General features: G+C 46.2%; 2 protein-coding genes across 2 annotated transcripts; one reads left to right on the top strand and one right to left on the bottom strand.

Moving 5' to 3' along the window:
- Positions 1–16,177: 16,177 nt before the first annotated feature.
- On the bottom strand, positions 16,178–20,068 carry LOC132598041 (uncharacterized). Its single transcript, XM_060306997.1, has 3 exons — positions 19,989–20,068; positions 18,673–19,170; positions 16,178–18,387 (listed from the first exon to the last, which is right to left on the bottom strand). Exons 1-3 carry the CDS (start codon positions 20,066–20,068, stop codon positions 17,910–17,912), a joined length of 1,056 nt encoding a protein of 351 aa, XP_060162980.1. The 3' UTR covers positions 16,178–17,909.
- Positions 17,384–26,900, top strand: KCNA1 (potassium voltage-gated channel subfamily A member 1). Its single transcript, XM_060306384.1, has 3 exons — positions 17,384–17,519; positions 18,027–19,147; positions 19,515–26,900. Exon 3 carries the CDS (start codon positions 20,067–20,069, stop codon positions 21,552–21,554), a length of 1,488 nt encoding a protein of 495 aa, XP_060162367.1. The 5' UTR covers positions 17,384–17,519; positions 18,027–19,147; positions 19,515–20,066; the 3' UTR covers positions 21,555–26,900.
- Positions 26,901–27,172: the final 272 nt, after the last annotated feature.

Genomic DNA, 27,172 nt, shown 5'->3' with positions numbered 1-27,172 from the left:
CACCATTTATTGCAGAGACTATCTTTTCCCCACTGAGTGGTCTTACCTCCCTTGTCAAATATTAGTTGACTGTGTATGTGTGGGTTTATTTCTGGGCTCTTGATTCTGTTGTATTGGTCTATTTGTCTGCTTTTATGCCAGTACAATACTGTTTTGATTACTATTGCTTTGTAATATAGTTTGAAATCAGGATGCCTCCAAGTTTGTTCTTCTTTCTCAAGATTGCTCTGGCTCTTTTGGCTCTTTTATGGTTCCATACAAATTTTAGGATGTTTTTCTATTTCTGTAAAACAATGCCATTGGAATTTTGATAGGGATTACCGTGAATCTTTGCTTTGCTTTGGGTAGCGAATCTTTGCTTTGCTTTGGACATTTTAACAATCTGAATTATTCCAATCCATGAATGCAGTATATCTTTTCATTCATTTGTGTCTTCTTCAATTTCTTTTATCAATGTCTTGGGGCTTTCAGTGTACGGATCTTTTACCTCCTTGGTTAAATTTTTTCCTGGGTATCTTATTGCTTTTGATGGTTTTGTGCAAGGGATTGTTTTCTTTATTCCTTTTCAGGTAGTTTGCTGTTAGTGTATAGAAATGCAACTGATTTTTGTACGTTGATTTTGTATCCTGCAACGATACTGAATTTATTTATTAGTTTTATATGGGTTTTTGTGTGTGTGTGTGTGGAGTCTCTAGGGTATATATATATATATATATATATAATCATGTCATCTGCAAACAGAGACCATTTTACTTCTTCCTTTCTGATTTGGATGCCTTTTATTTCTTTTTCTTGCCTGACTGCTCTGGCTAGGACTTCCAGGATTATGTTGAATAGGAGTGATGAGAGAGGATGCTGGTAGTCAGTCTTAACTTGCTGCTAGTTCCTGGTCTCTGAGATATGTCTGACATCTGAGATCTGAGAGCACCATGGGTCAAAGTCTGCAGTGAGGGCTGGAGAGTGACCTTTAAGAGATGTCGGTATTAGTCGGAGGGAGAGTGTTGATGAGGACACCTTTGAGAACCGGGTCAGTCAAATGGGTCCTTGCTCTGAGGTGGGGAAGTAGCTGAATGCTGCTCTGAGAGTAAAGGCAGGAAGGAGGCTTAACAGCTCAGAAAGAACAAACACATGTGACTCAATTAGTTAATTACTGAAATAGAGTTGCATAATCTATCAGACTGCCAAGAGAGAAGATTTCCTCCTCAGAACAATAGGTAGGGCTGCTCCCAACACTGCTGAGAAGGTGCTAAGACTTTGGAGAAGTGCTGAGTTCTGTGAATAGGACAGTGTGTTCAGTTATTTGCAAAATTGCTGTGCCCAATACATAAGCTTCTTTGCAGTGGCTTTGAAGATGGGATTCATTTGTCCAAGCAGAAGTATTTCATCCTGTTGTCCTGCAGTCTATAAAATATTTACACTATTATCCTACACACACACATTGCTCACATCCAGCTGCATCTCTCTCTGATGCACTTAAATAAGAGATTTGGACTCCTGACAATACCAAGACAACCGTTAGAGGAAAGAATCACAGAATGATTGCAGCTTACAGAGCCCCCGGGACATCAAACAGTCAATCTTTTGTCTCCAGGCAGGATAGAATCCAAACCGGCCTGATAAAGAGGCATGTTTCCTAGACCTGAAAAATCCAGGAAGATGGAATGACCAACCTTTCTTTCTTTCTTTTTTTTTTTTTTTTTTTTTGCGGTACGCGAGCCTCTCACCGTTGTGGCCCCTCCCGTCGCACGCGCAGGCTCAGCGGCCATGGCTCACGGGCCCAGCCACTCCGCGGCATGTGGGATCTTCCCACACCGGGACACGAACCCGCGTCCCCTGCATCGGCAGGCAGACTCTCAACCACGGCGCCACCATTTCCCTCAAAATAAGAAAGTTCTGAATAACCCACCCTCCTCCTACTGTAATTAGTGTGTTTCTGGAACGTGTTGTTTAAAGAGAAAATCCCCCAAGTCAGTGACAATGGACTCCGAGCTGCAAATGTCTGAAAATGAAGTAGCAGCAATTTCAGGCAGTGTGGTGCTAGCAGGGAAATGGGAGGTGGAAGACCTGTGTTTGCTGCCTGGGTCCACTGATGCCCACGTGAACATGGAGGGTTCAAGCCCCAATCAGTTTTTCCTGGTCAGTGACTTTATCATATTAGGATAATAAATGCTTGCTCCCCCCATCTCCAAGGTTTTGTCACAGGACTAAAAAACGATGCACAAGAAAGAGCTTTGAAAAGCATAAAGTATGGTACAAAGATAAAATTTAAAACAATTCATTACCATGTGTTGGATAATAGCTGCTGTCATGAGTCCACCTTCTTTCACTCTCACTGAACATTGGCTGCAAACTGGCTCTTATTTTTCCTTCCGAGGCCACAATTGATGTAGTATTGACGGACGACGTTTGGTTGTTCAAGAGTGAATTCCTGAACGTGCAGGGGTTTGGAATGAGGGATAGGAAGTGGTGTATCAGTTCTACAAAGGTAATTACATGGGGAAATTTGTGGAATCGGAGTTTTATTACCTTAAATTTCTTTCTCTAGATCTGAATCCCAAATTTATGTTTTTCCGTGATAGAACATGAGAAGAAACATTACTTTCCCACTTAAATCTGTTAGGATTATATATAGCAAGTTTTTGAAGGAAACATAATCTAGCAAGTCCTCTGCTTGGTCTGCCCCTGCCCCGCTCTATCCCGGTTCGTCACTCCGCCGATCATTAGCATCTCCTCTTGGGTGTGTTGCTGCCAGACTGACCTGCTTCTTGTCCCCTGAAAGGTCTGTACATTCCCATGACTGCATCTTTGCTCTAGCCTTCCCTCCCTCATGAAGGGCCCCCTTCTCTGCCCCTCTGCAGGTCCTCCAAAGATCACTTCTCCAGCAAGCTGCCCAGTGGCTGTCCTGATGGACCCCTGTCCTTCCATCCCAAACTCCCGCTAGAACGTGTGAGATCGCGCTGCTCAGTGGACTGCCTTAGGAAGCTGTCGTTTTACATTCCTATAAGTTTTGTCTCCTCAACAGAGAAGACAATACATTTATCAAGGGTATGGACAATGCATTTTCTGCCTTTTCCATCTTGAAAAAACATGCTCCTAGTAAGTATGCAGTACTGTAAAGAGTGAATTCATATGGAGAATAAAAGGAAAAAAAGTGCAAAGCTTTCAGAATGTTTGTTTTTTTTTCTTGTGAAAAGGAGCAAAACTGGCTTGGAAATTCTGAATACAGTTTTTCTGTGGCATCCCTATCCATCTCTAGACTGGATAATTAAGCATGGTGTTTATTTGTGGCTTAACAGACTGTAAGATGTATGTCATGTCATCAGTGAGAGCAGCATGTTAGAGGCTCCATTGTATGAAGTCAGAGCAAAGGCATTTTGCTTCTATATGACTGGGATTAAAAAACACACATATTTATAAAACCACACTGGAAACCATTTCAGTTGCCACAATGCAGGCTAGACCTTTGCTCTGCCTATTACTGTCAGTAACAGCTGCATATCCTATAGGACAAGCCTTTGGAAGCCTCATGCTCTAACCTAGATTTGAATATTTGTCCTATGACCCTGACACCTTGGTTATGACTCGGTTATCTGTTACGTACCCCAAAGTAATGGTTTAGGGTACCGTGGCTGAGAATGACCCCAGAATGATAAATGAGAGCACTTAGGGGCTGGGTTTTGACTAATGTTCTCATGACTAGGACACATATCTGGGTGGTGACTGGAAGGTAATTTTATGCATATAATCTCCCTTTACTTATATTCTTCTCTAACAGGAAGGATTTAGGTAGTTTTTAAAAAATGCAAGACAAAAGTATAAAATCAATCGTGAAGGGAAATGAAGGCAGGACACACACACACACACACACACACACACACACACACAGAGGCTCTAGGTTTGCCTGAAGACAATAAGGCAAAGGAATAAGCTTTACAATTCACAGTAACTACAAGATGAAAACAAAGCAAACAACCCAATCAAAAAATGGGCAGAAGATCTAAACAGACATTTCTCCAAAGAAGACATACAGTTGGCCAAGAGGCACATGAAAAGATGCTCAACATCACTAATTATTAGAGAAATGTAAATCAAAACTACAATGAGATATCACCTCACACCAGTCAGAATGGCCAACATCAAAAAAATCTACAAACAGTAAGTGCTGGAGAGGGTGCAGAGAAAAGGACACCCTCCTATACTGTGGGTGGGAACATAAACTGGTACAGCCACTATGGAGAACAGTACGGAGGTTCCTTAAAAAACTAAAAATAGAGCTACCATATGATCCAGCAATCCCACCCCTGGGCATATATCTGGAGAAAAACATGGTTCGAAAGGATACATTCACCCCAATGTTCATTGCAGCACTATTTACAATAGCCAAGACATGGAAGCAACCTAAGTGTCCATCAACAGAGGAACGGACAAAGAAGATGTGGTACATATATACAATGGAATATTACTCAGCCATTAAAAAGAATGAAATAATGGCATTTGCAGCAACCTGGATGGACCTGGAAATTATCATACTAAATGAAGTAAGTCAGAGAAAGACAAATATCATATGATATCACTTACATGCAGACTCTAAAAAAATGATACAAATGAACTTATTTACAAAACAGAAACAGATTCACATACTTGGAGAATGAACTTATGGTTCCGGGGGTGGAGATGAAGGGTGGGTGGAGGGATAGACTGGGAGTTTGGGATTGACATGTACACATGACTATATTTAAAATAGATAACCAACAAGGATCTACTGTATAGCACTGGGAACTCTGTTTAATATTATGTAACAGCCTAAATGGGAAAAGAATTTGAAAAAGAATAGATACATGTATATGTATAACTGAATCACTTTGCTGTACACCTGAAACTAACACAACATTGTTAATCAACTAGGCTCCAATATAAAATAAAAATTAAAAAAAAAAAAGAGAAGCAGAGGTTACTTCAAGCCTGAGATTAAGATTTCCTCCAAGGGGCTTCCCTGGTGGCAAAGTGGTTAAGAATCCACCTGCCAATGCAGGGGACACAGGTTCCAGCCCTGGTCTGGGAAGATCCCACAGGCCATGGAGCAACTGAGTCGGTGCACCACAACTACTGAGCCCACATGCCACAACTACTGAGCCCGCATGCCACAACTACTGAAGCCCACGTGCCTAGAGCCCGTGCTCCACAACAAGAGAAGCCACCACAATGAGAAGCCCGCGCACCGCAATGAAGAGAAGCCCCCCACTCACCACAACTAGAGAAAGCCTGCGCACAGCAACGAAGAACCAATGCAGCCAAAAATAAAAAAGATAAAAATAATAAAGACTTCCTCCAGGGGCCCTCACAGAAGAAACCGTGTACCGTGGTGGATGGTGTCCTTCACAAAATTCTAACAATAGTTACCACCGTGAACTTACAGGGCTTTTTCTGATAATGTTCCTCTGTGCAAGCTAAAGGCATAAGAGCAATTATACAAGCGACCCAAACCACACTGCCTTCACCAAGTGTCTGGATTGACCCAAGGGTCGAAGCTCTAAAGCAGCATTGCCCAATAGAAACTTCTGCGGTGGTAGAAATGCTCTGTACCTGCACTGCCCAACGTGGTAATCGCCAGCCACTTGTGGCTATTACACACTTAACACAGGGCCAGTGGACTGAAGTTCAATTCTCATTTTAATTCATTTAAATGTAAATAGCCACGTGTGGCTAACGGCTGTCGTGCTGGACAGCGCAGCTCTAGAAAGAGGTCTGTATTGTATGCCTTTCCAACAATCTTTCATTAAAACTATTTCTTATAACTGAGCTATGATAAGTTACAGGGTTAAGAGAATATTTAGAGCAGAGAAAATTTACCTCGGAAAGCATTTCTGAGTCTGCTGCAAGATGGAATAAATTAGGCAAGAGAAGCCTCAAAGCTCTATGCCATTGGGCAGATATACTCTTAATGCAGAATGTTTTGAGATGTAAACACCCCCAGTGTATGTATTTTGGGTTAGAAATTATAATCTGTGTTCTGATGCCCTAATCTATTTGTACCTTATGACAAGCACATCATTTTAACAGTTTTTTTTTTTTTTTTTTTAAACCAACACTGCCAACTGCCTTTTCTTTTCAACATCTGAGATGCTGAAACATTTTGGAGAAAAATCACAAAAGCACACGTATTGGCATTTCTTCACATGCCTGGTTTCTGATCTCAGTCGGGCCTTTGATGCTTTCTTGTGGTCCTTCTATAAGTGCCCTTTTCACCCCTGTACTCTTCCATTCTTATCTCTGTTGGGGAGGGGGCCTTTCCCAAAATAACACATTCAGGGGTGACAATGAGAGGTGATTAACATGAGCAGCCTTTCTCTGGGGCATCCTTGCAGAAGGCTCCACAATTGCCCTGCTGGGATAGGCATAAGCATGGGTTCCTCCAGACTCAGACACAAGGGAAGAAATGGTTTCTCCAGTCTGCCCTAGAGGAAAGGCAGGACCCTGAAAGGAGGCAAAGAAGAAAGGGGGTAATCAGGGGAGAAAGGACTTCTGAGTTCCCATCTGAGGTGGCATCTGACTGGATTGGAAGGTGATCTATCGGGTAACAGATAAAAAAATACATGGTCCCAGTCACTGGATTCTGATTGTATTGGGTAGGCCAAAAATTCGTTTGGTCTTTATGAGCATAGACTACACACCTTCTAGGTGATGTGGGACAAAACAGCAAAGTCCCATATGTTTTCCCAATCCACTATCTCTCCTCTTCTCCCTCGGGACCATCTTTGACCTTTCATGGTCTCCTGTCATACGGCCATCAGTAGGTAACATCTGGTACTTCACTGAGAAACTAGAAACCTTCAGATGGAATCTCCCTCAGTTTCCTGAATTCACTTTTCCAGTGCATTCCCATTAGTCCTTTCCTCTTTCCATTCTATCACAGTGAAGAAAAGTCCCTCACTCTTCTTTAAGATTAATTATTCTAGCTGTGCTCTGTATCTTTCTTGACATTCTTCCTAGGGATCTTCCTCCATGAGTTACCCCACTTCTGGCCTATATCTTCAATCTTGTTCTTCCTTATATGTTTTTCATTTATCATCTTTAGCATTAAACCATGCTCAAATCTCTCCTATATTAAAAAAATAAAGTGCCCTTGACCTCACAGGCCCCTTTAGCTACTGCCTCTATCTCCTTCCTGCCCGCTAGTTCCAAGATCCTTCAAAGAATGCCTGCTTGCCCTCACTTCCCTTGCTCACTCCATGTATCCCTTGACTACTGCAGTCTGGCATCTGTTCCCACTACTTTACTGAAACTTCTGTTTTCAAGACAAGCAATGACCCGTGGGTCACTGCATCTCACTATCCTGCTCATCTTAACTCAGCTTCCTGAAGTGCATTTCTCTCTAGGATGCCCAAGCCAGAGACCTAGGAGCCATTCCTAACTCACTCTATCACCTCCTTTCTGGACATTTGATGATCATCTCCCTAGCATGCAGTCCTCTTTTAATCTTTACCAGTACTCTGAAATTTCTCACCATAGAGTTTGGGTGAGATTGACTCCATCCCATCTCCAGGGAAGGGCCTTGATTTCTTTAAACCAGTTGGCACATCCCATCTTCCTGACTGCAGGGATGGGCTCAAAGATGTATAAGTAACACAAGTGAGGCCAATTGAGGATCACTAAGGCTCAATTCCAAAACTTTTATTTGAGCCACCAGGGAATTAGACATATTTCCTACCAGCCATGAGGTACAGAACTTCTGGACTTTCTGACAGCCATCCTGGAAACATCGCCCCCCCACCCCCCACCCCCACCAAAAAAAAGCATCTGAGTGTAGAGTGAGCATTGAGGAAGGGAAATGGAGAAGGAAAAAAATAGGTCCTGGTCATGGACCTTGAGTGCTGGGTAAAGCCTTCCTGAAGCTCCATTTCTATTCCCCAAATCCTCTATTCCCCCTGCCCCTCCCTTTTATTTGGTTTAAGCCATTTGGGGTTGAGTTTGTACTTCTATAATCAGAAAGAGTTATAATTGACACAAGCATCTACATCTACATCATTTCCATATATTGTCCATGATATTTTACAAGTCTGTTTAAAATCCTTAACGAAAAATCCTTTAATAAGATTTAATGAGCAAGCTCAACTCAAACTCACTTGACCACGAGAAAATCATTGAATTTCATAACAGGAATTTCTAGGATAGGAAGCTTCATGGCTGTTTGATTCAGCTGCTCAACGATGTCACCAGGATCCAGGTTTTTCCTTTTTTGCTATGACATCTTCAGTGTTGGCTTCATCATTCAGTCTGGAAACAGGATGCGTATACCTATGACTCATCAGACATGACATCTTGAGGATGAAGACAAAATCTTTCTATGGCTCTTTCTTACCACTGAGGAAGCCTTTCTGTGAAGCCCTCCAGAAGGCTTCCCCTCGCATCTCCTGGGTTAGGGGTGGGGCACAGTCTGATTCCTGATGAGATACCCTGGAGCAGTGGGCTTCCCTTCAGGCTATGTACAAGGGAGTCCTGTCTGGGGGAAGAAAGAGAGGATTGGACACTCAGGAGGAAACCAGTGGTGTCCACAACGGTGACCAGCAAGGCACTTCATGACCTGGCTCCTGGAAACTTCTCTGACCTCATTTTTTTTGCCGCTCACCTCTTTATACTCAATCCTCCAGGTCTACTGACATAAGTTTTATTTTTCTGGATATGCTCTTGGCTCCCCTGTACATCCAGAACCTGACTTTGGTCCACAAGGGACTCCAATGGCCATACCTCCTACTCTTCTATTAGGATTCTTCTTATTTGTTACCTTGAAATTTCTCCTGGGAGTTCATCCCTATCTCCCAAGGCTGGCTTAGGGGCCACTCTTCCATACCTGGTGTCATTAAAGCATTTTTCATACTGTATGGTAATTACCTATTTACATCTTTATCTCCACAATAAGAATAGGACCTCACTGGGGGCAAGGATTCTGTCTTGGTCTCTGATATATTGCACAATGACTGAGGCAATCAATAGATGCTCAATAATTATTTTTTAATGAATTCCTAAATGCTATAGTTCTCTTCTCCAAGTTGTGAACCTGCCCAGATAGTCCTAGTAAGATAGGAAATTCCTCTGTTCCTTCACACCTCATATATTCCTCCTTTCAAGGACAACTCAGAGCAGTTTAAGAAACTGTCACAGGTTAAGCTCTAGAAAAATATTACTGTTTCTAACCTTCTTCTGTCACCTCAACATGCATCAATATTATTTATTTGACAAGAAATTTTTAAAATAAATTTAATTTTGGTATAATTTACACACAATAAAACGTACTTATTTTAAGTGTACAGTTCTATGAGTTTTGAAAATACACTGTGTAACCACCACCATAATCAAGATATAGAACATTTCCATCACCTAGAAGTTCCCTCCTGACCCTTTGTAGTCAATCCTCTCTTCTCTGGTACCAGGAAACCATTGATCTGTGCTTGCTCATTCTAGAATTTCATATAAATAGAATCATAAAGGATGTGTCTTTTGTGAAGTGTCCATTCAGATCTTTTGCTCATGTTTTATGAGGTTGTTTGTCTTATTAGTGAGTTGTAAGAGTTGCTGATATGTCTGAATATGAGTCCTTTGTCAGATATGTGCATTGTGAATATTTTCTCCCAGTCTGTGGCATGCTCTTTCCTTTTCTTAACAGTATATATTTTTAAAAATTGAAGTATAGTTGCTTTACACTGCTGTGTCAGTTTCTGCTGTACAGCAAAGTGAATCAGCCGTATGTATACGTATATCCCCTCTTTTTTTGGATTTCCTTCCGATTTAGGTCCCCACAGAGCACCGAGTAGAGTTCCCTGTGCTATACAGCAGGTTCTCATTAGTTATCTATTTTATACATAGTAGTGTATATATGTCAATCCCAATCTCCCAATTCATCCTACCCTGCCCCTTCCCCCTTGGTATCCATACGTTTGTTCTCTATGTCTGTGTCTCTATTTCTGCTTTGCAAAGAAGATCATCTATACCATTTTTCTAGATTCCACATATATGTGTTAACATATGATACTTGTTTTTCTCTTTCTGACTTACTTCACTCTGTATGACAGTCTCTAAGTCCACCCTCTAACAGTGTCTTTTGAAGAGCAGACGTTTTTAACTTTTATGAAGTTCAATTTTTTTAATGGTTTATGTCTTTGTTCTGAGTTGTAAAGATTTTCTTCTGCATTTTCTTTTAGAAGTTAGTTTTAGTTTCACATTTAGGTCTGTGATCCATTTTGAGTAATTTTTTTTTGTAAGTGTGAGGTAAGTGTGAAGGTTTATGGATATTCAGTTATTCCAGCTCCATTTGTTGAGAAGATTCTTTTCCCCATTTAATTACCTCGTTGAAAATCAATTGATCATATAAGTGTGGATCTATCTCTGGACTCTCTGTTCTGTTCCAAGGATCTGTATGTCTCTTTTTACACCAATATTGCACTGTTGTGATGATTGCAGCTTTATAGTAGGTCTTAAAATGAGGTGGTATAAGTCCTACAACATAGTTCTCTTTTTTTTTTTTTGCGTTACGCGGGCCTCTCACTGCTGTGGCGTCCCCCGTTGCGGAGCAAAGGCTCCGGACGCGCAGGCTCAGCGGCCATGGCTCACGGGCCCAGCCGCTCCGCGGCATGTGGGATCTTCCCGGACCGGGGCACGAACCCGTGTCCCCTGCATCGGCAGGCAGACTCCCAACCACTGCACCACCAGGGAAGCCCCCAACATAGTTCTCTTTTAAACTTCTTTTATTCTAGATCTTTTGTGTTTTCATATAAGTTTTAGAATCAGCTTTATTTTAGAACCAATTTCTGTGAACAAGCCTGTTGGCATTTTGATTGAAGTTATGTTTGGGGAGAATTGACATCATAATAATACTGAGTCTTCCAATCCATGATCATGGTATAGCTTTCCATTTATTTAGGTCTTTTTAACTTTCTCTCAGCAATGTTTTGTAGTTTTACATGTACGGGTCTTATATGTAACATATTTTCTTACATTTATGTTTAAGCATTTTATGTTTTTTGATGTTGTTGTAGGTGGTAGAGATACTACTGATTTTTATATGTTCCCCTTGTTTCCTTACTAAATCCACTTAATATTTCTGTTAGTTTTTTGGTAGAATCTTCAGGATTTTCCATATACAAATTCATGTTGTCTATGAATAAGAACAATTTCCCTTCTTTCTTTCCAATCTGTATGCCTCTTATTTCTTTTTAGTGCTTTATTGCACTGACTGGGACCTCTGATACAATATTCAGTAGGAGTGATCAGAGTGCGTATTACTGCCTTGTTGCCTTGTTCCCAATTCTAGAGGGAAAGTGTTCAACCTTTTTACCATTGAGTAAGATGTTTATTGTAGGCTTTTGGTAGATGTCCTTTTTCAGGTTAAGGAAGTTCTTTCTATTTCTAGTGGCTAAGAGGTTTGTTGTTCTTTGTTGTTGTTGTTTTTAAGGTGGTTTTTTTGTTTGTTTGTTTGTTTTTATGTGGACCTTTTTTTTTTTTGCAGTACGCGGGCCTCTCACTGTTGTGGGCCCTCCCGTTGCAGAGCACAGGCTCCGGACGCGCAGACTCAGTAGCCATGGCTAACAGGCCCAGCCACTCCGCGGCATGTGGGATCTTCCCGGATCGGGGCACAAACCCGCGTCCCCTGCATCGGCAGGCGGACTCTCAACCACTGCGCCACCAGGGAAGCCCAATGTGTACCATTTTTAAAGTCTTTATTGAATTTGTTACAATATTGCTTCTGGGTTTTTTTATGTTTTGGATTTTTTGGCCCCGAGGCATGTGGGATCTTAACTCCCCTACCAGGGATCAAACCTGGACCCCCTGCATTGGAAGGCAAAGTCTTAAACACTGGACTGCCAGAAAAGTGCCTTCTTTGTTTTGTTTTAATAATGGATGGGTGTTGAATTTTGTCAAACAGCTTTTCTGCATCTATTAAGAATCTCCTTTGATTAGCCCTGTAGAGTGAGTTGCATTGACTGATGTTTGAATATTAAGCCAACCCAGCCCCTTGGGGTTTTACCCTATCTACCCACGTGTAGTTTGGTATTTACCAACAGACTCAAGGGGACCCCGTGCAGATTTCTGGTGTACTTCATTGTGTTGCTCCTTCCCTTCAGTACTTTGTCTCATAACTTGCAGCCACCTCTGCCTCACCAGACTCCAGCCCCTGTCTCTTCAGCTCACTAAGATTTCCAGGCTCTGCTTGGCTCTCCTCTCCTTGCATAGCTTCTGGAAAGTACCTCCAAGTACTTTCTAGAAAAAAGTCAGCCTATCACAGAGCTCATCTCATTTGTTTCCCTTTTGTAAGAGATCTCAGTTCTGCCCTGCCTCTTGCCCTGTGCTGACTTAATGCAGTTTATCCAGTTTTCTAGTTGTTCGTGGTGGGAGAAAAGTCTAGTACCTGTTATCCTGCTGTGCCTGAATATTGAAGTTGGCCGTAAGGATTCTTGATCATAGGTATTACACGTCTTCTTTTCTCTGATTCTCAGTCTAGGAACTGCTTTGTCCTTGGTGAATGTTTCTTAAAGATGCATCTAATGGAATGGTTCCTGACCTTCCTGGTCCTTTTCTCTTGACATTTCACCAAGTTTAACTCTATGGCAGGTACTGGTCACTACTCAATTTGTCTTTTATCCTCACAGCAGACAATGATATAGATATTACATTTTACAAATAAGGAGATGAAGATGTAAAATAATGGAGTGACTTGTCCAATATCAGAGTGATTGAATTAGAACTCATCTGTGATGTAAAAACTGAGGCTGTTAACTGCTCCAGGGGAAGCTCCCTTTGAGATTCTGATAAAAATCACTGATAGACTGGATGTTCAGAAACAAGATTATTGACATATACCAAAATGTGTAAACAATTTTAGAGGTTCACAGGCCCCTGGAGCCTATCTACAGATAAGCCCAGCCACAAATCCCAACAAGAGGACCCCTGGCTAACGTGGACATCCACGCCATTCAGTGTCATCTTAAATGCTTGGTGAACTTCCGAAGTTTCCTTCCTGCCTCCTAGTGGTTCTATACTACCTTTTAACGATTATACTTCATACCTTATGAGATCCCCCATTCATCCCCTTCTTGTAACACTGCCCTCAACAGGATCTAAGGTGAGTCCACGTGGGTATTTTCCTGCCTGGTACAACCAGTGCTTTTCTTGCCATGCCTTGTCTAACCACTACATAACACTTAAGAAACCAATGCTAAGAAGGAAGCTATGTTTAGACTAGTTTCACATTTCCCATAAACAATCATCAGAACTAATTCTATCATGACTCACTTCCAAGTTTATCTTAAACAATCAGGGCCTGATCGCTGAAATACATGTTCTTTCACCAAAATTGAGCCCATGATGTTGCCAGGCAATCCTGCTACATTCTTGAATCCATTCACCTTCCTGCTCTACTGGGTGGCTATTTCACATTTTTTCCTTCTACTTCCAAGAACACCTTCCTACCCTCGCTTCCAGCTGATGACTTTGCTTCCCTTTTTACAGTGAAAATTGTTTCTGATTGCATAAATGAATGTCCACAAACTCCCAGAGTCACATCTACTAAACTACTTGTGTCTGACCTCTGCTCTCACTCCCCTTTCTATGGATTTACTGTCCTTTTCCAAGGCCAGTCTCTTCCTTTGAATCTCAGATCCCAGTTTCCTTTTGCCTTCTCAAGAACATTGCTCCAATGTTTCTCTTTCTACTGCATCAACAATTTTTCCCTTTCTAATGAATCATTCCCATCAGCATACAAACATAACGTAATAGGTCTCATCTTAAAAAAAAAAAAGTCTTGTCATCCTTTCTTGAAGGAAGCTTCAGCTATTCTTCCATTTTCCCCCTATTGACTCCAAAGCTTCAAGAGTTGATTTTATCCACTGTCATCAATTCGTCTCTCTCAATCTCTTTTAAACTCAAGTTTTTCTAAACCCGGGAGTTAATTCTAATTTCCTCATTCTACTCATTCTATTAGCAGCGTTCCAAAAAAAAAAAAAAAATCTCTCCTTCGCAAAGCACTGTACTCATCTGTTTGCATGGACCCCTCACTCTTCTGGTTTGCTTACCTTCCAGTCACTCTCTCTGTCTCCCTCACTGGCACGTCCTTATTTTATCGACCTCTAAGAATTAGAGTATCCTGAGTTGCGGTCTCTGAACTGTTTCTTCTCTTTCTGCCTTCACGTCCAAGTGCCCAGGTCTAGAGCTCTGGCTTTAACTACCATCTACCCCAGTGGTTCCCAGTGGGGGTGATTTTGCCCCCCACGAGACATTTGGCAATGTCTGGAGACATTTTTGATTGTCATAACCGGGATCAGGTGCTACTGGCAGCTGGCGGGTAGAAGCCAGAGATGCTGCTGAACCTCCCCAAGTGCACAGAACAACAAAACAAAAACGCCCTCCGCAACTACAAAGCATCCAGACCAAGTGCCGAGGCTGAGAAACCGAGATCCACCCAGACCTCTTCTCTGAGCCCTAGAATCGACGAGATGCTCCATTTCCTATTTATCGTCTGCATTGGATGTTTAACAGATAACTCAAACTTAACACGTCTCAAACTGAAGTCTGGACTCCCTCTGCCTAGAAAACAGAACCTGGCATAGGACTTGGGCTTTCATGGGAGGCGCGACCCCTGGGCAGTGAGAGTAAGGGAAAAGGGAAGGATAAGGTGCAAATGCAATGTAGCGGGTTACGAAGCTGGCCACTGCTTCATGAGCCACAAAGAGATGCAGCCCTGTCACCAGACCATAGGGTCCCTTGTCCTTGAAAAGAATAAAGTGAGGGGGACTTTACCTCCAGGCTCCATCCTAACCCATCTCTCCTACTGGGCAACTCCCACTGGTCCATTGAGTTAATGTCTCCATGTGGCTATGTTGGTTACCTGGACCTTTTTGCCACCTTGAGGACTCCAGATGCCACACATTGCGGTGTGGTCCACCTCATTAGGCAGAATTCTGCTGCCTGCACAGAACTGGTTGAGCCAGCAGCAGTTGAGGCAGGTCAAGTGGCCAAAGGGCAAGAAGAATGGCAGGGCAGGGAGACTCTGAGGAAAGGCCCCCATGGCCCAACACAGTAATAACTAAGACACACCAGGTCTCAGACTTCGAGTAACTCACATTCTGGTGGGACAGGTGATGTCCAGGAAATGACATCACCATCCACCTGGTTACTAAGGCTACAGACCTAGGAGATGTTCTTCCAATGTTTCTTTCCTCCACATCCCAAATCCTGCCATCTCTGTTTTCAAAATGTAATCCTATTCCTACCACTATCTTCCTTGTTTAAGCCATCTTTGTTTGTACTCCTTGATAAACTCCAACCTCGTGCTTGTTTCTAGGAATCTTTAAAAATGGCAAATCAGGGGACTCCCTGGTGGTCCAGTGGTTAGGACTCTGTCCTTTCACTACATAGGGCCAGGTTCAATCCCTGGTCAGGGAACTAAGATCCCACAATCCACGTGGTGTGGCCAAAAAAAGAAAAACAGAAAAAGAAAAAAAAAAGGCAAACCATATTACGTTACTGCACGGATCCAAGTCTTCCAATATCTTCCCACTGCAGTCAGAATAAAATGAAATATTCTTAAAGTAGCTTAAGAGGCCCTGCATGAGCTGGCCTCTGCCTACTTTTCTGACCTAGTTTTTCCAACACTCTTCCTTGGTCACTTCTTTCTAGCCTCTTTTGTTTCCCAAATATGCTGAGCTTGTCCTCGCCTTAGAACCTTTACATTTGCTCTCATATTCGTCCTTCTGGTCTCCCTGTTCCTTGACCTCTCTCTTCTTGAAGTTCTTTGTTTAAATGCTACCTTTGCAGAGAGACCTTTCCTATCCATGCAAACCTGTATTTGTCAGTCTGTATCCCCTTAAAAAATTTTTTTTACCTAAATTATAATGTATGGTTTATTTTTAAAATTTATTTTATTGAAGTATTTGCTTTACAATGTTGTGTTAGTTCCTGGTGTACAGGAAAGTGATTCAGTTACATATACACACATATATAATATATATGATGTATATATATTGTTAATATTCTTTTCTATTATGGTTTATTACAGGCTACTGAATATAGTTCCCTGTGCTACACAGTAGGACCCTGTTGGTTATCCATTCTGCATATAATAGTTTGCACCTGCTCATCCCAAACTCCCAATCCATCCCTCCTCCATACCCCCTCCCCCTTGGCAACCACAAGTCTGTTCTCTATGTCTGTGAGTCTGTTTCTGTTTTGTAGATAAGTTCTTTTGTGTAATACTTTAGATTCCACCTACAAGTGGTATCATATGATATTTGTCCTTCTCTTTCTGACTTACTTCACTTAGTATGATAATCTCTAGGTCCATCCATGTTGCTGCAAATGGCATTATTTCATTTCTCTTTTATGGCTGAGTAGTATTCCATGGCATATATCCAGATAAAACTTCATTCGAAAAGATATATGCACCCTATGACCCTATGTTCATAGCAGCACTATTCACAATAGCCAAGACATGGAAATAACCTAAGTGTCCATCGACAGAGGAATGGATAAAGAAGATGTGGTACATATATACAATGGTTTATTTGTTAATTGTCTCTCCCACAAGAATGTGAGCTCCAAGGGGTCTGGGACCTCATGTCTTAGTTATTACTATGTCTCCAGTGCTAGAATTAGGCTGACACCTAGCTGGAGCTAAGCAGATTGTTGAATAAATAAACACCTTCAGACTCTTAACAATGGTGGGCTTGCATCAAGAATGATGAGCTCCTAGCTCAGCAAATTTCTTCCAATTCCATGGAGGTCCAGTCCGGCTCTAAAAACATCTTTCAGGGATGTTGAAAACCTGTTGATCTTATTGTGCCCCCTAATAACCCCCTGGGTTTAGGAACCTGGGATCTCATCCAGTCTGTAAATCTCTTCTACTAAGGCAACCTCCCAATGCTGAATCAGGGCAAGTGCATCCACATGAGGCTGGGGAGATGACAGTCTTAGAAACCTTTAAAAGGAGGAGGGGGGCTACAGGCAGAGGGAGGTACAGGAGCAGCGTAGGAAGCCCCGTATCGCTAGGACAGGGTCTGAAAACGTGTATCAGATCTAGTAGTAGGGTGTTCTCAGGGCTGCAGCAGCCTCCGGCAGCAGTAGCAAAGAAAACAAGGGACTTGACAGCATTGCAATGCAGAGCTTCGTGGGTTTTTGTTTTCTTTCTTTCCAATAAAGCAGTAGGGTGGAAAGGAAAGGAACCGCGGAGTCAGTGGGATACAGGAATATGTGTTTGGAAGGTGGGGAAAGGGCAGCGCTTAATATGGGAAGGCGGAGTTTAAGAGAACTCTTTGTTTGTAAAAGAAAAGCTGGGCTATGGCTCCGGAGGAGTGGAGGGAACAAATACCTATTTTTTCTGAAAGGAATGCTGGAGTCGGTATCTGGAGGAGGGACTTAACTAGTTCGGTACCCAGGATTGCTGCACTGCCTGGGTGCAGGGCGCGCCGAGGCCCCTGCTTCTCACTAGCCACAACAGAGTGGGGAGGATGCAATCTTTCGGTTTGATTAAAGAGGTGGGTGGTGTCGGCGGGAGGCTTCGCGGTCGCGGTGGTGCTAAGGGGTGGTCCCAAGGCAGCCGGGGAGCCAATGGGCGGCGACTCCGGGCTCCTGCAGCCTCCTTGGAGACTCGGCCGCAGTTGAAGTACCGGAGCTGCTGGCTGCCTTCTCTCGCGCTGCAGGCGCCAAGGCGCAGCGCCTCTAGGGGCGCAGCCGGAGCCGCACTCCGAGGGCACCGCGCACGCCCCCGGCTCCTGCTGCCCTGCGCCTCTGTGCGGACCCTGTCCCCGAGAAGCTGCCAGCCTTGCAAGGGGCCTTGGGAAGGCCCTAGGCCGGAAAAAGAGGCTTCGGGAAGAGGGACGTGGGTGGGAGGTGGGCAGGCGACTTGCTTCTCAGATTCGTTCCAATTAGCACCAAGTTGGCAGACAAGCGCATAAACCCACGAAGCCTTTGGTTTCCCACAAGTCACATTCTCGGTATTTCAAAATAGTCTGATCGCAAGGAAACTTCAACTCCCGTCGTAGGTCAAAGAGGGACACACTCTCAGCACCACTGCCTCGCAGTAGCGCGACGGAGGACAGACCCGGGTGATCCTCAACTGCAGAGCCCAACCCGAAGTCCGCATCTCTCCGAGGCCGGCGGGGACAAGCTGGGTCTGCCCTGCAGAGCCCCCTGCGGGAGCGGCCGGACAGCGCGCAGAGAAGCGGATTATTGTGGGACTGCACAAACGGCAGCCCATCAGAGTAGTTGTGCCAGGAACACCACCGCCTGCATTGCGTCGGACCTGACCATTTCCGATGTGAAATTCCCGGAAAGGTCGCGGCAGAGGACCGTGCGTGTGCGGGGCTGTGGACCACAGGGAAGGAGAACTGGCGGTCGGCTTTTCTGGCAGGAGAAGGAAAAAGCCGTGTTGGCAAGGGTGGGAACTGAATGACAGGCCCCCCCTGCCAAGCCACCCCCTCCTATTTTCCATCTACCTCCTCGCTCCCGCCCTCCCCCGCCCTCCCCAACCCACGCCCGGGTGGGCCAATCGCTGCTCCGCATTCCGGGCGCTTTCTCAGGTTTCTGCTGATCTTGCAGCGCCCAGAAATGGACCGAGCGGACCCGAGCCGCACGCACCCTGCCCCACTCGGAGCTCCGAACGGCTCCCGGCGCGCCGCGTAGCCTCACCGAGGTCCGCGCGGGGTGCGGGAAGCCGAGGGGACCTGCGAGGCACGGAGATCCAGGCCCTTGCTCGCTCTCCTCCTTCGGGATCGAATCAAGGGCTCCCACGGTGTTGGGAGGGGGCGAGAGCGCTCCGCATCGTCATTCGCTTCAGAGCTCGGGAGAGGGTGGCATTTCGCTTTTCCGCCCCGCAGCCTCCGGAATTGCCCGCACCCGAGAGCGAGAGCGGCGTCTCCAGGTTGCCGGCCACGGGCGAGAATGGGGGTCGGGAACGGACATTTCCGCCGTCGCTGCCCAGTTAGGCGAGTGGCCAACTGAAGGAAAGCAGGACGAGGTGCGAGGGCGGCGCGGTGGCCCCGGCGCCCCTCGGATGCTGTGGCGGCCGCGGCTCGCGCCCGGGTACCGCAAAGGCGACCTGCCGCATTCCCGCTCGGGCTCTCCGCCGACTCAGCACCGCCCCTGCGCCAAGCCGGCTGGCCAGGTAGGGGGTTCCCCGGTCCGGGGCTTCAGAAGTGGGGTTTGGGGCGGCGGGTGAGGGGAGCCGGGGGCGCGGGGATGCTGCCTGGACCTGGAGCTCCGCCAGCGTCTCTGGGCGCTTTTCCGATCTCTAGTTTAACGAAGTTGTAAACAGATCGGCTGTTGGGCATTGGGGAAAGTGGGATGGAGGAGCCCCAAACTTGGATTTCGGGTGTCTGCGTGTGTCTGTCTGCGTGTCTGTGATATAACCCTAGCAAAAGTCTCGTGCTTTCTCAAAAAGCTAGAGGTCTGTGCTCTTCCGTGTCTGTGGGTCCGTCCCATATGAACGCTTCTGATCTTCTGCCCCCGTATCACTTTCTATTTCTCTGCAGCGTCCATCGATTGCCCCGGTGGGAGCTTAGAAGGCGGCAGGCGAAGAGGGCTAGCAGGGGGGAGAGCCGAGGAGAAGCAGAGGGGGTGGCAGGCGAGGGCATCTGCCGAGCTGGCTCTGCCCCGGGTCCTAGGAGGGCTCGCGGAGGGGAAGGGAGGCCAGGGCGGCCCCCAAGCGGTGGCCCGGGCCGCTAGAACGGCGCTGCGTTAAGGCACCTCGGAGCAGGAAGAAACACCAACCCTCCTCCCATCGCCACCCCCAGTCCCCCCACCCCCACCCCAGTCCCCACCCCGCCCCGGAGAAAAGCTGCACCCGGGGCGGCAGGCGAGGGGGACTCCAAACTGAGAAACAGGCGGGGGGGGTGGAGACGGTCTCCAAGTGGCAGATCCCTCCACCTGCTGGCTCGGAAGCCCCGCCCCCTGAGCTCGGGGGAGCCGCGCACGCAGGTGGGGGGGGCGCGCGGGTCCCCCCCCACCCCGCCTCCCTCGCCCCTCCCCGCCCCGGGCCCGCCCCGGGTCTCCCGCCGCCGCCGCCGCCGCCCCCTGCCTCCACCATGACGGTGATGTCGGGAGAGAACGTGGACGAGGCTTCGGCCGCCCCGGGCCACCCCCAGGACGGCAGCTACCCGCGGCCGGCCGAGCACGACGACCACGAGTGCTGCGAGCGCGTGGTCATCAACATCTCCGGGCTGCGCTTCGAGACGCAGCTCAAGACGCTGGCGCAGTTCCCCAACACGCTGCTGGGCAACCCTAAGAAACGCATGCGTTACTTCGACCCGCTGAGGAACGAGTACTTCTTCGACCGCAACCGGCCCAGCTTCGACGCCATCCTCTACTACTACCAGTCGGGGGGCCGGCTGCGGAGGCCGGTCAACGTGCCGCTGGACATGTTCTCCGAAGAGATCAAGTTTTACGAGCTGGGCGAGGAGGCCATGGAGAAGTTCCGGGAGGACGAGGGCTTCATCAAGGAAGAGGAGCGCCCCCTGCCCGACAAGGAGTACCAGCGCCAGGTGTGGCTGCTGTTCGAGTACCCCGAGAGCTCGGGGCCCGCCCGGGTCATCGCCATCGTCTCCGTCATGGTCATCCTCATCTCCATCGTCATCTTTTGTCTGGAGACGCTGCCCGAGTTGAAGGATGACAAGGACTTCACGGGCACCGTCCACCGCCTCGACAACACCACGGTGGTCTACAGCGTCAACATCTTCACGGACCCCTTCTTCATCGTGGAAACCCTATGCATCATCTGGTTCTCCTTCGAGCTGGTGGTGCGCTTCTTCGCCTGCCCCAGCAAGACGGACTTCTTCAAAAACATCATGAACTTCATCGACATCGTGGCCATCATCCCCTACTTCATCACCCTGGGCACCGAGATAGCTGAGCAGGAGGGGAACCAGAAGGGCGAGCAGGCCACGTCGCTGGCCATCCTCAGGGTCATCCGGTTGGTAAGGGTTTTTAGAATCTTCAAACTCTCCCGCCACTCTAAGGGCCTCCAGATCCTGGGCCAGACCCTCAAAGCCAGTATGAGAGAGCTAGGGCTGCTTATCTTTTTCCTTTTCATCGGGGTCATACTGTTTTCTAGCGCAGTGTACTTTGCCGAGGCGGAAGAAGCTGAGTCGCACTTTTCCAGTATCCCCGACGCTTTCTGGTGGGCGGTGGTGTCCATGACCACCGTGGGATACGGTGACATGTACCCTGTGACAATTGGAGGCAAGATCGTGGGCTCCTTGTGTGCCATCGCCGGTGTGCTGACAATTGCCCTGCCCGTACCTGTCATTGTGTCCAATTTCAACTATTTCTACCACCGAGAAACCGAGGGGGAAGAGCAGGCTCAGTTGCTCCACGTCAGCGCCCCTAATTTAGCCTCTGACAGTGACCTCAGTCGGCGCAGCTCCTCCACCATCAGCAAATCTGAGTACATGGAGATCGAAGAGGATATGAATAATAGCATAGCCCACTTTAGACAGGCCAATGTCAGAACTGGTAATTGCACCGCAGCTGACCAAAACTGCGTTAATAAGAGCAAGCTACTGACTGATGTTTAAAAAGCCAAAAGCAAAGAAACTAAAAAGCCCCCACTTAGCAGCTTGAAAGACTTAAAACACCAAACCAAACCAAACCCCCAGTGACCCAGGTCACTCGTTGTAGATACTTCACTAAATAGTCTTTGAATGCTCTCTCGAACTGTCAGTGCATTGTTGCATTGCCAATGTTGGGGGGTGGCAAACCCGAAGCCTTCAGGAGCCATGAAAAGAGAAACTATTTGCATTGTATTAAAAAATGGGAAAAGAGAGTGTATTTTCTAAACCTGGTTTAAAATCACTCAGTCCGTGAACTTGTCTAGGTAAAATAAGGTTCACATGCTTCCCCGTTTTTAATCCGTGGTGGCTTCTTTAAAATTTTTTTTTTTCCTTTTGCTAAGAATCAGATGATCGCTTAGAAATATAAAATTAAAATTTGCATGGGACTCCGATATGAAATCCTGGCAAACTGCACAGCGCATTTTAAGATGGTGCATCAGACGTATTACGCGTAACATGATACACCAGCCGAAACGGGCAACGAACAGATGTTTTTACTTTAATCAACCGAACTGCATATTCCAAGGTGAAAAAAAAAAATTACTTAAGACTGGTTCACCAAGCACCTTAGAAATCTGATACTGGGCCTGGTCTGTAGGGATTCTTCCCTCTGCCCCCTTTCCTTCTGATTCAGACTCTTCTCTAAGAAAAAATGATCACTGAATGCAATTCATTGATCCATCTGCAGTGCTGCTACGATTCTCAACTGCAGATGCGCCCAATGGGTCTCTTCTCACCAGTCCTGCACCCTGAACCCCGGCCTCCAGAACTGGATGTAAAACCTTCGCCTCCTTATTGCAACAGAGCACAAATGAAACTAAGTGTAAGCATGTTTGAGTCTGATCATCATTTCTTTTACAATCGCATGCCGAGAACGTTAACGCAGACAATAGAGGGTAAGCTTACTTTGGAATCGATTCTTCTAAAAATAGATCCTTCTTCATTTGCGTTCACCAAAAGTGCACTCCTTCATTTACGAACTATTTTTATTAGTAAATAAAGTACTGTATTTACGTACCTATGTTAGTCAGCTGGGAACAGTAACTTTTTGGAGCTCGAAGCATGTTCTCTTATTCAGCATTATGGCCGACTTGATTAAGGTGTACCTTGAATTAATTAGTGCATGATTAATTTAATGTAAAAACGTTAAAAAATAATAAAAATTATAAGTTTGTGGGATGAAGGGCCCAAAAGAAACAATGGGGGGGGGGTAGGGTGAGGGGGGGCACTCAGTCAATCTTCCTGCCTTTGCTCAGGGAAATGTCAGGTTTCTGTGCAGATGTAGGCAGAGAGAGGACCAACATGCCCATCCCTTAAAGCGAAGCTCTGTGGAAAACTTAAGTTATCAAGGTATATAGAGCAACACCTAAGAACACGTATTCTTTCTAGCTGAAGAGAAACACAAGCAAAACAAACAAACAAACAAACAAAGGTGCAATACTGCATGCTTTTTGGTGCATTCTTAAGATGTAAATGAAAATGTTTCTCCATCGTATGCGCCCAGAGCAGAGCTGATTTCTTTCTTGCAGTCATGATTTGAAGTCTGCAGAGACTTCGGCCCTCCCCCTGAGGCTCCCTGAAGAAACGCAACCAATTGATTTAATAGTTGCTTAGTGCCTTTATCCTGTACCCACAGCGAACTGCAGAAGGCGCCTCCATTAGCACAGCTGAGAAGTTATGTAACACAGGGGAGGGAGGCTGGGGCACAGATATTTCGCTTTTCCTTTTTCCACCCTCGCTCTCTCACTTCGCACTGCGGGGACACCGCGCCATCCTGCGCCCCAGGCAGGAGAGACCCGGGAGGGTGCTCTCTGGCCATCCGCTGGACTCGGTCCCTTTGGCAGCCAGACGTGGGATGGAAACTGGGGCCCGAGACCCATCTTTGAACTTGACACGAACCTCGAACTTGTCTTTTCCTCTTCTCTACCAGAAGCCAATATAAAACTCTTGGGGAATTTGTTTCCTATCAGGGGTCACTCTGGACAAGCAAGGCTTCCTCGGGTCCAGCCTCACGGTCCTAGCGAAGTTCCATCCTCCCCCTCTGCCTGCAGAAGCATGTTGCCACTCTGACAGTCTGATCTTTGCAGGCATCGTTGTGGATGTGGGAATAGTCGGTTCAGAGTAAGCTCTCCCGGGCCTTCCCTCCCGGCCCACCCCTTCAGCTAGTTCCTAGGATGCTCCTATGAGAGTCCCATCCTGGCAGTCACCTCGCAGGCTGAACATCTAACTTCTGTCGCCCCTGGCACCCAGTCCAGAGAATGGCGGGGACCCTGTGCTTACCAGAAAGAGAGCCACATCACCTGGGCCTCTGGAGGCCAGCAGCCGCCCACCGACGGGGAGGCACTCATAGCTTTTTGAAGGACCCAAGGTGGGGATCCTCATTCTGCGCTTAGCACGTGGCTGCCAGCTGCTCACCGTCTTTCATTCCTGCGCTGCTGCTTCTGGAAATCTTCCCCGTGACTCCGCCCCACCTCCCATCCTAGCCTAGAACGAGCAGTGAGGCAGTAAACCTAGACACTAGAGTTACACCCAGGCTGGCTGACTCCTTTGAAAGAAAGAACGTGGAAGTTTATTTTCCTGCGCGGCTTCTGTGAATCTGTAAGACAGACGTGACACACACCAAGGAAGACAGGGGCCAAGGACGGTACGGTGTCCTACTGCAGGGCATTCAATCCTCCCTGTGACGTCTCCTGGAACCTTGACTCATCCTGGCTTTTCCTCTCCTACCTGCTCCTTAGTCTCCCGTTGGGAAAGAAAACGCCAACCTCGCCCACATCTCCGGGGATTGCCTTGATCTTTTATTGAGACTTTGAGGTCTAGGACACCCCGAACCTGAAGCGCTACCCTCTGTCAACAGCAATAATCTGCTCGGTACTGTGGGATCGGATGGGTCAGAGGATGAGAAAACAGGACCAGAACTGAAAAGCCTCACTTTGGCTACCGGGTACACCTGTCACAGCCATACGTGGCACTGCGTGGAAACTTGTGCATGTGTTGTTACGGGGAACAGTGCTGCATGCAGGGAACCTGTCTGCCTGGGACGGAAGGAGCTGCTGTCATGAGTTGGGTGGTCTGGGGAAAATGGAGGTCACTTATGCACCTGGAGCTCATCAAAACCAAGTGAGTTAGAGGGGAGGACGGGAATTATCTGTGTAGCATAGGCACGCAGAGTTTGCCAAAGCTCTTTCCCCTTGCACAGGACTGAGCTGAAATGTTTTTGTGGACCTGACGGTGCACTTAACAAAACTGCCTATTACGGAATGATGATCTTTTGGGTTTATTTCCTTGTATTTATTTTATCGGGCTTTTTACCTTCCCGTCCCCTTCCTAGGTCTTGAGCTTTCATGGCTCTTGTCTTGAATACTGATTTTCTCCAGAAGGAGAAGACTTCTGACGTGCCGATAGCCATAGCTCAGCTCTTCTGGTGAATTGAGGCCCTAGTTCCATAGGGTGGCAGTGGAGGGGCTGGGTCACCCCGGGGCTGTTAGCCATCCCAGAATCTCTGAAGTGGTTAACTCAGCTCGAGTGATCTGAATTAGAGAGACCAAAGACATTCATTTCCTTTGTCCTCAGATTCAAAGAAGACAGGTCCTAGCCAAGAAAGGCGTTTGTTTTTGCATCTCCTCTTCCCCATCTGTGCCCAGTCTTCTCTCCCTACCCGCTGGAGAACTGAGTTCTAATGATCAGTTAACACAGTTCTTCGGGAGCGTGTTAGCGAGTTAGCCTAGCAGACTCAAATACACCGATAGCGGAGTCTTCTCCTGGAATGTGGCTGCCACACAGCGGTCATTTCTCTCAAATGAAATCGTGCGGTTGGCTTAGATTCCCCTAGGGAGGCTGGACTCACTTGAGAATAAAGAAAAGAGAATACACGTAAATGGTGAGTGAGGAATAGATTTCTTGAAGTAGAAATTTGGTTTAGTCCGTCAAGGGCCTTCTTCACGTTGTGCATAGTTACAGATTTTTCAAAGGAGTTAACCTCTGAAGAGCCAGTAGGAATAGATTCCTAACCCTCTCATTTAATATAGGAGACCTCAAAACACATGCTTTTTAAAAGTGGAATTCCTCGTTTGGTAGATGAGGTTGAACAAAATGAGAAAGAGAAGAATCCCCAACTTTTCCCCCCGGGAACGGCTCACTCCTGGCAGTGGGGAGAACTGGTGAGGGATAACCATCTAGAGTGCAAACTCGTTAGGACATCAACTGCTCAATAGCCATTTTATCTTCCCGCTTTTTCAAGAAAGGCTGAAGTCTTTTGATGTTTATGTTCATTTTCAGAAGACACACACAAATTTTTAAACCCGACACAACCCAAGTTAATCACCATCTCAGGAGGTGGCCTCTGGTCCACCATGCGGTGTACTAGTGCTTGTATTTATACATGGAATTTCAGGGTATACACAACCATGTCCAGCATGACTCAGGTAAACCTTAGAAGAATGTACGTTACTTATCATTTTTGTAAAGACACGAACAGCAACTGAGTTGTTAACCACAACTGTTCCATTACCTTGGGTCACTGTGCGAACTCGTTCAGGGTATAGACGTAAAGTTTGGAAGTCAGGGGATCGAATGCCAGTCTCTTTGCTCAGGCAAAACGACCCTGGGCTTTCTCGGGAAGCCCAGGCCTATGTGAAGGGGAGGCTCTGCTGCCCTCAAGACTCTTAGCTTTAAGGAGATTTGCCGGAGTTGCAGTGATCTTCATTTAGGGACTGAGTAGGAGTTAATTTTTTATGACGTGAGACTTCAAGGAGGAGAGAAAAGTTTTGTACCACAATCAGAGAAGGAGAAATAGTGTAAGGAAAGAAAGGAAAACGAAACACCAAATCCCTAGTGAGGTATTCCAGGTCAAAGCTGTCTCCCTTCCAACACCAACAGACATACCTTTCTTCTCTTTCCTGCACTGTTTAGGAGCCATTTTTTCAGTAGCTGTAGGTAGAAAGCATGGGCTGTATATGACATACCTCTAATCTTAAAGATAAAGTCTTACCAAGGTTAAAAATCCCAATGGAATAGTCTTAATTTGAAGTGCACCATCAGGACAACAAACCATTTAAGCTGAAAAAGCACTGTTTCAGTTCTTGAGTTTGCCAGTTGCTGACACCTTGAGTTAAGGACGTGTCTCATTTTCACCTACTGTGCACTTCCCCTGCCCTAACCGTTTCATAGGTCGGGTAGAGGACACTGAATGTTACGAATTGAGAACCTAACTGAAGCGCATAGTCTCCATCTATGCAATTTTACTCGCTTCTGTCACTTTATGATCTGTTCATATTTGGCATCGATTAAAGATAATTTTTAAGGATCTTAGCAAGGAATGTCCTGACTGGTTCTTTGTTTCTTGTGTAACTGGTCTTTCGGGAGCCCTTTCTTGTGAGGGTCTCTGTAAATGACACGGTGAATCCAAGATACGATTGAAGCAACCTCATTTTCTTTGAAACTCATGGACTGTTTCTTCTGTACAAGGAAATACACCGAGGTGGAATTTTGACAATAGATTCTCCGTTGGGGCGGGTAGGATCCCGAGGAGAGGCTGTTGGAATTTGGCCTGTGCAAACAGTGGGGATCAAGCTTTGAAAAGA

This window comes from Globicephala melas, chromosome 10 (assembly GCF_963455315.2).
Source record: "Globicephala melas chromosome 10, mGloMel1.2, whole genome shotgun sequence".
Classification (NCBI taxonomy): Eukaryota; Metazoa; Chordata; class Mammalia; order Artiodactyla; family Delphinidae; genus Globicephala; species Globicephala melas.
This window is presented reverse-complemented; position numbering and strand designations above follow the sequence as displayed.

Bases quoted from the DNA above. Each gene is read 5' to 3' on its own strand.
- KCNA1 (XM_060306384.1), top strand. From the start codon at position 20,067: ATGACGGTGATGTCGGGAGAGAACGTGGACGAGGCTTCGGCCGCCCCG.
- LOC132598041 (XM_060306997.1), bottom strand. From the start codon at position 20,068: ATGGTGGAGGCAGGGGGCGGCGGCGGCGGCGGCGGGAGACCCGGGGCG. The intron at 19,171-19,988 runs GTGGGGGGGGAC...CCACTTCTGAAG, and splicing joins GGAGGGGCGAGGGAGGCGGG to CCCCGGACCGGGGAACCCCC. The intron at 18,388-18,672 runs GTGAGGCTACGC...TTCTCCTGCCAG, and splicing joins CGCACCCCGCGCGGACCTCG to AAAAGCCGACCGCCAGTTCT.